At 48.5% G+C, this 14498-nt stretch overlaps 1 protein-coding gene and 1 long non-coding RNA gene across 19 annotated transcripts in view; one reads left to right on the top strand and one right to left on the bottom strand.

Moving 5' to 3' along the window:
* The window catches only part of LOC129633699 (uncharacterized), a 45088-nt gene extending 44879 nt beyond the window's left edge, over nt 1–209 (top strand). For all 14 annotated transcript variants that reach the window (XR_008705233.1, XR_008705231.1, XR_008705230.1 and 11 more), the window contains one exon: nt 72–209. This is a non-coding gene — a long non-coding RNA (uncharacterized LOC129633699). The remainder of the gene's footprint in view (nt 1–71) is intronic.
* Nucleotides 1–14498, bottom strand: part of PDE8A (phosphodiesterase 8A) — a 144063-nt gene that overhangs the window by 14088 nt on the left and 115477 nt on the right. For all 5 annotated transcript variants that reach the window (XM_055555572.1, XM_055555574.1, XM_055555569.1 and 2 more), the window contains exons 10-18: nt 13071–13122; nt 12936–12978; nt 9538–9615; nt 6019–6089; nt 5654–5818; nt 4804–4852; nt 4210–4345; nt 2489–2687; nt 423–640 (exon numbers count right to left, since the gene is read on the bottom strand). In XM_055555572.1, coding sequence (XP_055411547.1) covers nt 423–640; nt 2489–2687; nt 4210–4345; nt 4804–4852; nt 5654–5818; nt 6019–6089; nt 9538–9615; nt 12936–12978; nt 13071–13122 — 1011 coding nt within the window. The remainder of the gene's footprint in view (nt 1–422; nt 641–2488; nt 2688–4209; nt 4346–4803; nt 4853–5653; nt 5819–6018; nt 6090–9537; nt 9616–12935; nt 12979–13070; nt 13123–14498) is intronic.

The following is a 14498-nucleotide window of genomic DNA, read 5'->3' as shown; positions in this document are numbered from 1 at the left end:
CAGAGATGTAAGATGACAGCTTCTGAATCTGTCAAGGTGTTAGCCTTACACTGTTGTCTTGAAATGTTCAGGACACAACGGGACTGAACCTTGAAAACATCATGCTTGTGAAAGAAGCCAGACCCAGAAGACCACTTCCTGGGGTGCTTCCAATCGTCTGAAATGCCCAGAACTCACAAAGCTACGGAGGCGGAAGGTAGATCTGCGACTGCCTACCGGGGGACAGGAGAGTGACTGCTCGTGAGTTCGAGGTTCCTTTGGGGGTGATGGAAATGTTGACTATACGGAAGACTGCACAACTTGGAATATACCAAAAACCCCACACGCTTTAAACGGGTGAACTGTATAGTACCTAATTATATCTCAACAAATTGTTTTTTAGAGAGCAAAAGGAAACATACTTTCCAGCTCACTGTTCTTACCGCTCCATGTTTTTAAAGATGTTGCATTTGTCATCGCCGGTGGTCAGCTGGAAGGCCAAGGCTGCATGGTGGTGCTCCAGCACAGCCATGTCGTTGTAGAGAATGGCCAGCTCGCTCCCGGCATTGCAGAGGAAGGAGTTGGTCCTCCCGGGGTGGTCCACATCGTGGATAGTGGCTGCGATGAGGGCAGCAACCTCATCAAGTGGGTCTAAAGTTTGCTGAAAACAAGAGTTCTTTTAAAAATTGGGGCATGGCACTGAAAGCAAGGTAGCCTTCTGTGTAGTTTCTGCCCTTCTGACTTTAAGGTAAGAATATTTCAAACTTCTGAGAAAAGCATAGTGTTGAGAAAATCCAGTTTTCCTAACTCTACTCAGAAATAGTTTTCATCTTTGCATGTTTCAGAGGAAACATTATCTGATTCTCAGTCTCACACAAGTTAGGGATTTACCAAGACACAGGGTGTCCTCACCAGACAGGAGTCACCTCCTCAGCCAGTCTGCCTTTAGACCCATCACATAAAAAGGTCCTTAGTCTGAGGTATTGACTTTCTACTTGGAACATTACTTTGATTTAAAATTATCAATTGGGAAAGTAAGATCCCACATGCCATGCAGCATGGCCAAAAGTTTTCATTTAAAACTTTAAGTACAGAAGTGCATGGTACTTTCTTCTAGTAGTCTCCATTTCTAATGTGTATATTCCTGTTTTCTGTATTTTTGATTAGTCTGACTTGCAGTGAATTCTCTTGGTTGTTTCAAAGAACAATCCCAGATGATCACATTGCTCTTCTCATTCTATAGGTTTTGATACATAGGTTTCTCATTTTGTTGTTTTCTGTTATTTTTGGTTTTCTTTCTTTGTTTAACCCCAATTTGTTCGAAATATTTTCTCATTTGTAGTGGCTGACATTTTTAAAGTTTTTTGAAGTATATCAAAACTGTGTCTTAGTATCAAGATCATTTTTGGAAATATCCTACGAACACCTGAAGAAAAGGTGTATATCTAATTAACCAGGCTTGTAAATTTATTTAAATTGAAATTCAATAGTTTTAACTTAAAAAAAAGGTTTTATTGGCCATGCTGCATGGCATGTGGGATCTTAGTTTCCCAACCAGGGATTGGACCTGCAGCAACTGCATTGGAAGCATGGAGTTCAACCACTGGACCACCAGGGAAGTCCCCAGGGAGTTTTAACTTTAAATGGGTGCATTTTATGATGTGAATTACATCAATAAATTATGTTAAAAATTAAGTTATTAATAGCTTTCTGAATGTGTATTTGTATGTTATCTATCAAGGAGTCTCAAAAGCATTAAATTACAGCAAAAATTAGGTTCCCTTTATGCTGAACCACACCAACACAGATGTCTCTCTTCTGCCCTCTGTGTTCATACTTTATGAGAACAGACCTCTCCCTGGACTCTTGTTCTACCTACGGTCTTAGTCATGACCTTTAGTAAAACAACAACAAAAAACCACCAAAGAACACAGCTAGAGGGAGGCTGGACTTGCCTGCCCTGCACTCGTGCCGGGAGGCTGACCTGTCTCACTCCTCACGAGGCCCCGATTCTCACTGATTCTTCCGCTTTCAGGTGCTTCTGACAGTGAAACGGCCGCGCACCAGCGCTCCCTGGTCTTCTGTGCCAGTTTATGGCGGATGCTGACGGAAATACTAATAACACAAATACTCTGGCAAAGCAGTGCAGGTCTAGTTGCTGCTTCGAACATTTCCCTAATGAAACAATTTACAATGTGAAAAGCTTTCTTAGGAAGCTTGGTTTGGAAGTGGGCAGTGAGCAGAGTGCCTTGGATGGCACTTTCTTCTCTGACACTCTTACTGTGATACACTCACATTCCCTTTGCTCCTGAGCCCTCAAAGCTGGAGCTAAAGTGGCTCCTATTCGAAGGTGGAATGCCCAGGGCCACATTTGGAATTAGTTATCCACTCCCCAGAGCCAGGGTGTGGTCCTGCTCCTCAGGAGGCCGCACCCTTCCAGGGCCAGACTGCACCCTATACCCTGCACCCTCACCCCTGCTGTGAAGCACAGGGCACCAACACAGCTCACCTTGATCCTCTCTTTGCAGAGAAAGTAGGCAGTGGCATGCAGCACATCAGCAGAGTGTGTGGAGTTGTGGTAGGGGTTGGAAGCGTGATAATTGGCTTCGATCACCTGTAACCAGGATCTCAGCGTTGCCTCGGGGCATTTTAAGAATTCACAGACTCCGAAGCGAGCGAACACTTTGAGACCAAGGTAAATCAAAGGCCTATAGAGAAAAACATACACAGCATTAAATCAAAGTAGAGAAACAGGTAGAGTGTCTGATCTGTTCAGATCCAACAGGCAAACCTGAGCCAGACTTCCGGGAGTAAGTGGGACAGAAAGTGGAGCCTGTGAGGGTGGCCTGCAGGGGGCACCCTGTCGCCCTCTCTCCTGGTGGCCAGCACCAGCCCTGGGCAGAGCCCAGCTGCAATTCTGGGGGCACCTGCCTGGTGCTCCTACTGCCCTAACTGCTGCAGAGTCCTCCCGGCACCAAGAGGGTCTCCAGGTCAATGTGCTGCCAGGCTAACCGCGTCCTCCCCTGTGGCCTTGCTGGACGTGTGTCACTGGCCAGACGTCTTGCTGGAAGAAGATACCAGTTCTCCACAGCAGCACACGAGCCAGACGCTGGCACACATCATGTGATGGTCTCAACACTCTGGAGGTGGGGGTTTCCCCAGACAGGTGACCAGCTGGTGCCAAATGAGGCCTGTCCTTGAGAGTCACCGTCATCCAGCCTCTGGCCTTTACTTTTGGCTCTGTTGAGGCAGTGGCCAAACTGGTTGGGCTCCCAGGACTTGGGCAGACTTGCCCTGTCCCAGCTCACATTAGGATGTAAACCAGTGCCCACAGCTTTGTTTGCTGCTGTCACTGGCCCTGTGGGGCACACAGATGCAGAATGTCTTAGAAACTTGACTTGCTCTGAGTGTGAGCAAAGGGCAGGGGCTATCATGGGGACCACCACCCACATGGGATGAGACCTGACGAGTCTCCTGTAACGGCCCCTCTCTGCCTGTCTGCTGGGGTTGATGCCTCACCCTCCTGAAGGGCAGCGCTGGCTGGCATCAGGTCTGAATGCCCTTCCCGTGTGCCAAGCCAACCACACTCCTCTGGCTGAGTGTTCTCCAGTGAGGTGTAAAATGGGAGGGGAAACCCAACCCTTCCCTGCTCTAGGGGACCACACTCAGGTCAGGATGCTGGAGTGTGGGGTGTCCCCATGCCTGTCACCAACACAGCAACCAAGATCTGGGGGCAGCTCTTATCAGCATGTACATCCATGTATTATTTTTTTGGTTGTGCTGAATGGCATGTGGGATCTTAGTTCCCTGACCAGAGATCAAACCTGAGATCCCTGCATTGGAAGTGTAGAGTCTTAACCACTGGACTGCCAATGGTTCTGAACTCTGAAGTGAGACTCTTTGCTGCAGTGTCAACATAACACTACTTAATACCTACAGGAGAAATTAATAACCGTATCTTACAAAAAGAAAACCTCTGCTACTTGGAGACTCCAAGTAAGTCACTTTCTCTCTCTGTGGCAGTCATGGCCAGGCGAATTCCCCTTGGCTTCTCCCTGATCCCTTGCTGACGCTGAGGCCCTGGAGACTCAAGGCATCTGCTGCTCTTTCCCTGGGGCCTCCTCCCTGACCGGGGACCGGCTCTGAGCAGAGCCTACACTCCCGGAGAGGCTTTCTCCACACTGGCCCTTGGAATCAAACTCCCTGTCTGCTGAGCTTCCGTGGGCTCACCTTTTATGAGTGGCAGCCTCCAGTTCAAAAATATTGAAGTCCCAGTACTCCTCCTTTTCCATGGCCCGAGTTATCTGTGATGGAACGTCGTGAAGGGAGATGGGGACGATGCTGCTGCTGGGAGCCTGCTGAAGGTCTGCAGGGTGAACAGAACGGGATCAACAGGCTTGACGGTGTTTGCTGTCCCTCAGGGGGAGCAGCAGAGCTTTGGGGGCGGATGCTTTGTTTCTTAGGGTTTATGATAAACCAAAAACTTCTGATAAAAAAAAAATCTCAAAATTTTTATCTGAAACTTTATCTTCATCACTTAAGTGTGGCGATAATACTAATGAAAGTATTAGTTGCTCAGTCGTGTCTGACTCTGCAACCCCATGGACTATAACCTGCCAGGCTCCTCTGTCCATGGATTCTCTAGGCAAGAACACTGGAGTGGGTAACCTTTCCCTTCTCCAGGGGATCTTCCCAACCCAGGGATCGAACCCAAGTCTCCTGCATTGCAACCAGATTATTTATTGTCTGAGGCACCAGGGAAACCCCAATAGTATTAGCTAAAATACTAATAGCAATCCAATAAATTAAAAAGGAAAAACTTACTTTTTGTTGTAAGAACATACTCATTTCCGGATAATCTTCGCAAACCATCCTGATAAAAATCAAGGAAATAAAAAACAGGGAAATCACAAGTATTCCTTACTCCTTGAAAACCCAGGACAGCCAGTCACAGAGGACAGCTGCGGGCGGCTGTCTCCATCCACACGCACACACCGAAGCTCCCCTGTGATCACCCGTCTGATGACTGCCTTACTGGTATGAAATCTAGTGGCTTTAGCAAGCACCAATTAGGCAGGGAGGTGAATTTTTATTTCTGAACTTTGTCACCAAGACAGAAGGTGACAGATGGTAATGGAATGGTCTGTTTTCCACAGAGCTGGAGGCCTCTATACTACACAGCTGGAGGCGGCACCTAGAGCTCCTGGTCCAAAGCCTCCAGCTAACAAAATGATCCCCCAGCCTCCTCCCAAGACGTCACCTAGTCTGTACAGGATGCTCTGGAGGGAGCCAGTCGTCCTGTTCTGTAATACGGTATGAAACACTTCGTATTTTTTTCTGCCCCAGTCTTCAAAATCTTTAAGTTTTATTTAAATCAACTACTTGTAGAGCCCTTAAGTAAAAATGGAGACCCAACGCAGCGGACAAACTGGCTGTCCTGAACACTCTCCTCCTTCTGTTCCAAGCTGAGGTCCCCCGTACCCACCACCCCCTGGATAGGCAGCAGGTGGGTGACGGCTCAGCAGGAGGGCAGCTGAGCCTGGGCAATGGATGATCTAGGCCTTGGCTGACCCCACACACAAAGAGCACTGTGTAGGACAGCATGTCAACAAGTAACCTCTGAGAAAACAAGCGAGAGCAGCGGGATGGAGCCACAGCCTGTCGGTACACTCACAGACACCAGGCCCCCGACGAGGTCGTTGGCATGAGGATCATCGTCCTTAGCACCGAACTGTGGTGAATATAATTCAGTGGTTCTTAGAATTTCCAACACACGGTCTAAAGCTTCTGTCACAGGCATGGGACTGCTTTCCTGGGCAGCATTGATGATATTGATGACCTATAATAATACGGAAAGAAAAGTCCTGACTCTCATCACCTTAAAGGCAATGTGAGAGCAACCCAAAGAGTCAGGCTGGCAGCAGGGCTCATTGTTAGCTTAAGAAAGCCAAAGTGCTCCTGCCGCCCTCCTCCGTCCGCGGAGGCAGCAGCTCCATACACCTAGGAGAGCCTCATCACGGCTGCGGGTCACTGCGTCACCTTGGTGATGGGCGCCTCGATCGTCATGGAATGGATCCGGGCCATGGAAGAGTGTCGTCTCTGGCTGGAAACTGTGGAGAGACAGGTGGTGCAGGGATCAGGGTGAGCGTGGCCTCACTCACTGCCTCCCACCCTCCTCCTCCAGGCCCGAGTGAAGGGGCAGGACCAGAGCTACCAGGTGGCTCAGCTCCCTCCCCATCCTACCAAGCCCAGGATTCTGGCAGACCAACTCTGCCTCCTTCGGTTCAAGGCACTGGGAGGCATGTGACCCCCTAGACTGAACCTCTGAGGTCACAGGCCATCGAGAGAACAGAGGAAGCAATCTAGCAAGTCGAGGCCACACATTAGCCTCTCTGTGTCTGTAACAATAACGTTTTATAATTCAGCTTGCGCTACCCAGGAGAGAAACGTTCTGAAAGACAATGCCACACAGGCCCTTTGTTTCATAGATGGCGGGAACAATACATACAACTCAATTAACTGAAATCTGTATTTCTGGTTCAGTTTTTCAAGGCATCCTTTGGTGCTTTTCACTTTCTGCTTGAGACAGTTACCTAATCCGTCTAGATTAGCTGAGGTAGGTGGCAGGTATTATTGCTCTAATGTTTGTTAATTTTTTGTTGCTCCTGTCAAGACCCAGTTCCTCTGGGGTGGGGAGAAGCCCGGGCAGTGAACGGGCAGGAAAAGACACTCATGTGGTGTTCTGTCTCTCCCTGAAAGCCCCACTGTCCAGCCACATGCTGTTTACCAAGGGCCAGAGAGGACCACACACTGCTCTACCCCTCTGAGATGTCGGCCTTATTTTACCAAACAAGGGCCTGAGGAGAAACCACCAGGACTAACCTACTCAGGGGCTCTCACATGCTTCAAACTGCAGAGACCAACAAAAACTCCCTAAATCTAATGTTGGTGACCGGCACATGGACGCTGTCTTTCCATTTTACCCAACAAGGTCATTAAACCAAAAATAGAAACCACTATTCTATCACTATGTCATAACAGGACTTATTCTCATTAAAAAATATAGTGAAGGTGACATATACTTATAAAAACCAAACAATACAGTGAATACAATAAGGTGAAAAAGAATAAAGATTGTTGTGACTATGTTTGCAGAAAATCTGAAAGACTCTTCAAATGCTACACTTACAATCACTAAGTTTATCAAGGTTACTGGGTGGAAGGTCAATACACAAAAGTCAATTATATTTCTACATATTAGCAACAAACAACTGGAAACTAAAAAAGCATTATGACAGCATCAAAAAAATCAGTATTCAGGAATAAATCGAATGGATATCTAAGTGTAGGACTTCTACACTGAAAATGCGAAACACTGCTGAGAAAAAAGACAACCTAAATAAAGACAAAGAGCATATTCATGTTTTGAAAGACTCAGTATTAGCAAGATTTCAAGTTTCTCCAACTTGATCTATAGATTTAAGACACTCCCAAATAAAATCCCAGGAGGTTGTGTGTGTGTGTGTGTGTGTACTAAGTAGCTGATTCTAAATGCTATATGGAAATGCAAAGAACCTAGAATAATCAGGATAATCTTGAAGAACTTTACTAGCTATCAAGACTCACCATATAACTGTAGTAACTGATCATGGTATTGGTGCAAGCAAGAACTAACAGAACAATGAAACAGAATACATGAGTCCAGAACAGACCATATATTTATAGTCAACTGGTTTACAAGAATGATACTATAGCAAAAGATTTTTCCATATGGTGATGGCCCGGTTTGGGTTTCCCTGTAGGGAGAAAATTCATCCTTGATCCCTACCCTCACTCAATATAAAAATTGATTTGGAATGAATCATAGAGCCAAAGTGAAAGATAAAACAATAAGGCTTATAGAAGACAATGTGGGAGAAGTCTTCATGACCTTGGGATAGAGAAAGAGTTCTTAAACAGGACACAAAAAAGCACTAGGTGTAATAGAAAACACTGATTAAATGAACTTTAAGATTCATTAAGAACCTCTGTTCATTAAAAGGCTATTAAGAGTGAAAATGCAATCCACAAACTAAGAACAGTGTGTCTGGAATACTTATATCCACATCTAGAATATGAAAAGAATTCCTACAACCAACAAGCAAGAGATAACCCAATGAAAAAAGTGGGCAAAATTTATGAATGTCACTTCACAGAAGAGGATATCCAAATGGCCAGTAGGCATATGAAAGGGGTGTCATATGGAAAATTAAAATTAAAATCACATCTGGTAGAGTAACTATAGTTTAGAGCCTAGTGTAACCCAGTGTGAGAGAATGAGGAGCAATTGGAACGCTTGAAGATGAGGGATGGCATGAGGCACAGCCCCTGCCGGGAGAACTGTGCACAGGTGCCCAGAGGCCCCAAGGTGCCAGTCCTAGGCGATGGATCCACATGTCCACAAAGAAAGACCTACATAGAAGCATGCACAGCAGCCTTACCCTTAACAGTCCTCAAATGGAAAGGTGAACACAAAAGGACCATTCCTGAGAGAATGGATAACAAATCATGGCACATACAAACAATGAAGTACTATCAAGCAATAGGAAAGAACCAACTGCTAACCACCCCCAGCAACGTGGATGAACCTCCAGATGCGAAGACGAGTGAAAGGAGCCATGCTATGTGCATGCTGTACAACTCCATTTCTGTGAGGCACAAGAAGAGGCCAGATTAACTCATGTGCAAGAAATGAGTGGATGCCTCTGTGTGGTGGGACCTGTGCCCGAGTGCAGGCCTGCAGGTGTGTATTTTCTGTATCTATTTTGGCGTGGGTGGTAACAGTCTATACAGGTCAACGGTACAGTACTGTCAAAACTTACTGAACTCAACACTTAATATGAATTATATGTCAATTTCAAGTCAGTCAAAAAGAACAAAGGTTAAAACCCAAAAACATTAAAATAAAAATGTTTAACTCTTCAAAACAGAGAAAGGGACAAAGTAATGCAAAGGATGAAGAGGAGTCACAGTGTGGCAGCGAAGATGGTATGGGGCATCCGAGTGACCTCTGCTCTGCTCAAGGGCCGTGACAGGGAGGACCATGGTGAAGATGGTGCCAGCAGCTGCCATGACCCCTGCCAGGCACCACACACACTCAGTTAATCCTTATGTTGTCCCCTGTGGACCGCAGAATTATCCCCATCTGATGACGTGGAAATGGAAGCACTCAAGTCCACCCCCAAGGCTGCACAGAAAGTAGATGAAGCTGGGACCTGAACCAAGGTCAAGCTGAGGCCTGCACCCACACACTTCCCTGTACCACCTCTGCCCCCTGCCCCTGCAGCAGAGGGGGGCATCTATTCTTTATTCCCTGACTCCATCATAAGGGTCAGAGGAACCTACTGGCAAAGGAGTCAGGGGCGAGGGAGAAACACACGTAGACTTCTATAGGGGCCCCCTGCCTGCTGAGCTTGAGGGTGGGGGCAGTGACCCAGACAAGATGAGGAAGGGAGCCTCATGTTTCCACGTGCCCACCACTCAGAGGAGCACGTTTTTCTCCTCGTCTTTGTCACCTACCTTCATTTGTTCTAGAGGCAACAGTTTTGACATCGAGGGAGCTTTTTCTCCTGTCTTTATGTTTGCCTGACTGATTATCTGTGGAAATAAATGATAAATTACCTCCATGAAGAGATTTTAACAACATATTAGTAAAATTACCAATATGAAAGCTTTAAAAGACAAAATTTAAGATTTAGAATGCCATTTAGGATGCTGCAAAAATCAACCCAGTACACCAAGATGAACTCTCTGAACAACTGGGTTTAAGGGAGACCAACTTTCTCAAAAAATTTTCCACTCACCATAAACGAGGGCTTTTCAGTTTCTAGATTACAGTGTAATTAGAGTCTCAGGCCACAAAAACTGTCAGAAATGAACTCAGGAGAATTTCACCTACTTCTACATAGTTGAACAAGTGCTGGGAAAATTTTGATCCCCATCCACCCTTGTCCCAAAGTGAAAAAATCTTTTCTGTGTTTTCTCTACAATACAAGCCCTAAAATGTCCCGGGGGAGACTGTGCCTCTCTTCTGGAGGCAGGACAGGGAGCGCTGGTCTGGGGTCTACTTCTCTGCGCCCACTTCCTGTGGATGGCACCACTGACCCTCCAGCCCAAACAGGAGGGGTCCGACTCCTCTCTCCCCGCAACCCCATGCCAATCAATGACAAGGCCAAGGTAACCTTCCTTCCTGCACCCTCCTGGGTGTCACCCGTGGTGCCAGGCCTCTCCAGCCTGTCCTCATTTCACAGATGAGGACATTGGGAGCCCCGTGAGATGAGCTCGTCTCTGCCTTCTCCTGGCTTCCTCCCTGGACTCTTCCTCGCATACAGGATCTGGCCCTTGGTACTCCTCTCCACCATCCAGAACCTTCTCCACTTGCTTGCTGGTACGTTCTCCTCTATGTGGGCACTGGTAATGACCTTGCCAAGATCGCCGATGACCTCCCTGTTGCTACCTCTGAAGGACTCGAGTCAGTCGTAACCTGACTTGTCTGACTTGTGTACTAGACACCAGTCGGTGCTAGACTGAGCTCGCTTTCTGGAAACTCTGGTCTGCACACGTCCACCCTGGCTTTCTCTGCGCCTCTTGCTGTTCCTTCCTGGTCTCCGTCACCAAGTCTCCTGTTCCTCAGCACCCTGCTGTTCCCATAGGCTCATCCTCTGCACCCCCTTCTCTTCTCAGACAGCACAGTCTCCTCATTCTTCCCTACGGCCTTTACTCAGTCCCGTGCTGCTATTGTATTCCGGGCCTTCCTCCTGAGCCCCAGACTTCCATCCTCCCCGGTCACTCGTCACTTCCATGGGGATGGCCCTCAGAGCTTCAGAAGAGCTGGCCGTCTTCTCCAGGCCGCTCCTCATCCCAGTCGCTGGGCAGCATCTACCTGTCCACTCAGCTGGAGGCCAGTCGTCCGTGACGCCTCCCTGCCGCGCTCCCTCAAGTGCGCAGGTGTGATAACTATCTAGATTCTACCTCCTAAACATCTCTCCCCGCTCCTTCCCTGTCCAGGCTCGGACACCTGTCATTGTCCTCTGGGTTACAGGGACAGCCTGCCTCACCGGTCCTACCAGGCCCAACCTTGCCCTCTCCGACCCATTCTCTCCAGACAGTGCTCACTCTTCTGATTAGAACATTTTAATGGTGCTTCACTGTTTTTAGGGTCAGATGTAAATTCCCCAGTGTGGACCCAGGGTCCCTTGTGTCTGAACCTCGTCTCTCCAGCTACCATGAGTTACCTAGGATGTGCTAGGCCACCTCCCAGACCTCTCTGCCGTGGCACAAACTGCTCACCCCCACTTAGGAGGGCGCCCCTCCCCGGCTGCCTTCTCCTCCCTCTCTGCCTTCTCCGCCTGGTTAATACTCCGTCCTCTTGGAGATGCAGGTCAGATGTGGTTCAGGTATCCTCCCCTCTGGGGAGCCTACCCCTAATGCCTCAGCCCCACCCCGACCCCAGCCCTCCAGGAACCACCGGCTTTACTCAGCAGCTCACTAATTGTGAACGAGGTGAGGGCAGAAGTGACGTTCCCCGCCCCTTCCTGGGTGACCAGCACTGCCAGCACGCTGCAGATGCTCAACAGACACGTGTCTGCTTCTCCACACATACGCACACACACAAACCAGAGCACCACTAACAAACCACTCCGAGTCCATGGCTCGCCTGCTCAACACTCTCAGCACCTTGGAGGTAAAGAGGAACTCCCTGGCAGTCAAGGACAGGAGAAGTGTGCTGGCTGCAGCCAGCTGTTGATCTCTCCCAGTCTTGACCACATGTGAGCTGCATGGGCACAGCTCTCCTATCTCAGAAAGAGCCTTGACTCCGCTCCTCCACCTCCAACCAGGGACACGGTGCCCACCCAAATGCTCATTACCCCGTCCAGCCACACCTACTCTCAACCACTCAGACTGTGGTGTCTCCTTGCTCTGAGCTCAGAGGAGATCCATGTCCAAACAGCAGGCTAGAAGCTGCGCTGTGACCTCCTGCAGTTCCCTTCTTCTCCCTTTCTGCCACTCAGCAAACATTGGCTGAGCGCCTGGGGCAGGTCAGGCTCTACGGCAGGCATCGGGGATGTGAAGACGACTGAGGCTGCTGCCTCCAGATGGAGATCCTAATTTCCCCCCAACACAGAAGGAACCTCCACGATCCCATCTCCTTCCCATACTGGCCTCTTGTACCGGTCGGAACGTCGCCCCGCTCTTTCTAGAACACACTCTGCACTCTCCCTCTTACGTCTAGATCACTTTTCCTCTGCACCCGTCTCCTCCCTCCAGTCCACCTCTCCCTGTCTGGAACCTGCCTCGCTCCCCTGCCCTCCTCCCCAGTAACGGTCATTCTCGACCACATGCTGTGTGCCCCTGTCCACATGGCCCTCTTCTTTTCAGGTTGAAGCCTGATCACTCCCGGGGCGCCCCGGGGAACTGTCCCAGCACGTGCCTCAGACTCCTAGAACTGGCCATCTGGGCTTGAGTGCCAGCTGACTGCTTCCTAGCTAGATGTCTGGGAGCAAACCATGGGGCTTTTCATCTCCTTGTCTGTAGAAAGGGAACCTGGTCTGTAAGGTATCTCCCGCACTTAAGTCCTCCGGAGACAGCCCTGAGGTGAGGCAGGTCTGATGGGTGTCCCTGCTGAAGACATGTGGTCCGACACCAACACCACTGCCTCTTCAAGCATCAGGCTGACAGACCACACTCCGCTCAACACAGCTTCACGGACGTGCACGCACTGGAGGTGAGACCTGCCCGGGACACCTGTCAGAATGCCCACCTGTGCTCAGGACCCGGGAGTCGGGGAAAGAGATGCTGCTACAGCGCTAGGAAAACACAGTCCCACCTACGCACCAGGTGAGCTCATCGGAGGTAGGGCCTGTTTTCAGTTTTTCCAAAGCTCAATGAACCCTAAGGATGAATACAGGGCACCGTACCTGCGTAACTGTCCGTCTGAACACATTCAGCTATCGTCTCCGCCTAGAAATGAATATCAGAAGCCATTAGTTCTGAGTGCCTGGTGACGCAGTAAGGGAAATCTTGCTGGGCCCCCAGGGCTCCCCCATACATACCTTATTGTTGCCATTGCACACTCTGATAATGGACACATAGTGTCTAATTTTTCTGCAAGTAGAAAACAATGCATTATATTCCTCCTGGCCCTCAATTCTGGTGGAGAGCTAGCTAGTTTTTCTAAAAGCATCTCTCTTTCACAACACACACAAGGCTTGGAGGGAGCAATTCTATTGCTTGTGTTCAAGGCTGCCAATAAACAAACAAGAGTTCACATGCATTCCCTGGTGTCTCTGGAGAAGAGAGGTTGACTCTTCAGTGAAAATAACAAAATCCTTCCAAGTCATCACAACATACAATAAAAAAATACCCAGGTTTCAAAAATGTACTCCACGTTAGCCAACCAAAAGCCTTTAGTTCTGTCACATGTTTTCATGTTTACAAGCCTTTACTCTGATGCTCGTCTTCGAGTTTCAGCAGCGTCTGCTCACAGCACTCATGGAAACAGTCACAGGCCCCTCTGGGGCCGAATGTGCACGTCTAGAACTAGGCAGCTGAGGTTCTCTTGCGAGTTGCTGACTCTCCTCACTTATTTACTGTTCTTTCCATTTTTCAGCTTTTCCCCTTAATAATCCAATCCCTACACAGTTAGCCCCCACCCAATGAGGGAAGGACATAAAAAGGCAGACTCAGAACAGACAGCCCACACAGAGCCATTTCCCTGAGGCAGTCGCCAGCTGGAACCAGGCCTGCTGACCAACACGTGAGCCTCACGGGCAGTGTGGGGGTCTGTAGCATGGCTCCGCCGAGCGCTGCAACCAGGCCCTGGGCTGAGCCTACCTCTCTCAGCCTCAGCTTCCTCATCTGTCAACCAGAGACAGTCACAGTGCCGCCATCGCAGGGCCGTGGTGAGGAGGAGGTGAAGGGACGCCCAGCAGGCCCTGAGCACCTGCCAGGGAGGGAAGGGCTCCCAGATAGCAGCGTGGTTACAACATTGTCTCCACACCTCCTCCTCGTTTTCGTGACCAAGAACATACACTAGGTATGATTTTACATTTTGACTTTTGTATTTATCATAAACATTTTCCCCTGTGATTTAATTCTCTATGATCATCATTTCTAATTGTGGTGTATTTTATTGTTGAGTGTTCTGCAATTCACACTCAATTTTCCACTGTTTGTATTATTTAACATAGATTCCGAGACAAACTATGACACTTTTAGGCTCCTGATATATACTGCCTTTTCCAATCTGTGGTCACACCTGTTTCATATGAGTTTCTATAAATGACAGTATTGAAAATACTTTATCTGATAGTTCTGTGCAGAAATGATACAGAGGCTACCAAAACCAGATGTGTGTGTGTGCTCAGTCATGTCTGACTCTTTTGAGACCCCATGAACTGTGTAGTTTGCCAGGCTCCTCTGTGCATGGGATTTTCCAGGCAAGAATACTGGAGTGGGTTGCCATTTCCTCCTCCAGGGGA

This window comes from Bubalus kerabau, chromosome 19, assembly GCF_029407905.1.
Source record: "Bubalus kerabau isolate K-KA32 ecotype Philippines breed swamp buffalo chromosome 19, PCC_UOA_SB_1v2, whole genome shotgun sequence".
Taxonomy (NCBI): domain Eukaryota; kingdom Metazoa; phylum Chordata; class Mammalia; order Artiodactyla; family Bovidae; genus Bubalus; species Bubalus kerabau.
Note: the sequence above shows the minus strand (reverse complement) of the source record. Positions and strands in the feature narration are given on the sequence as shown.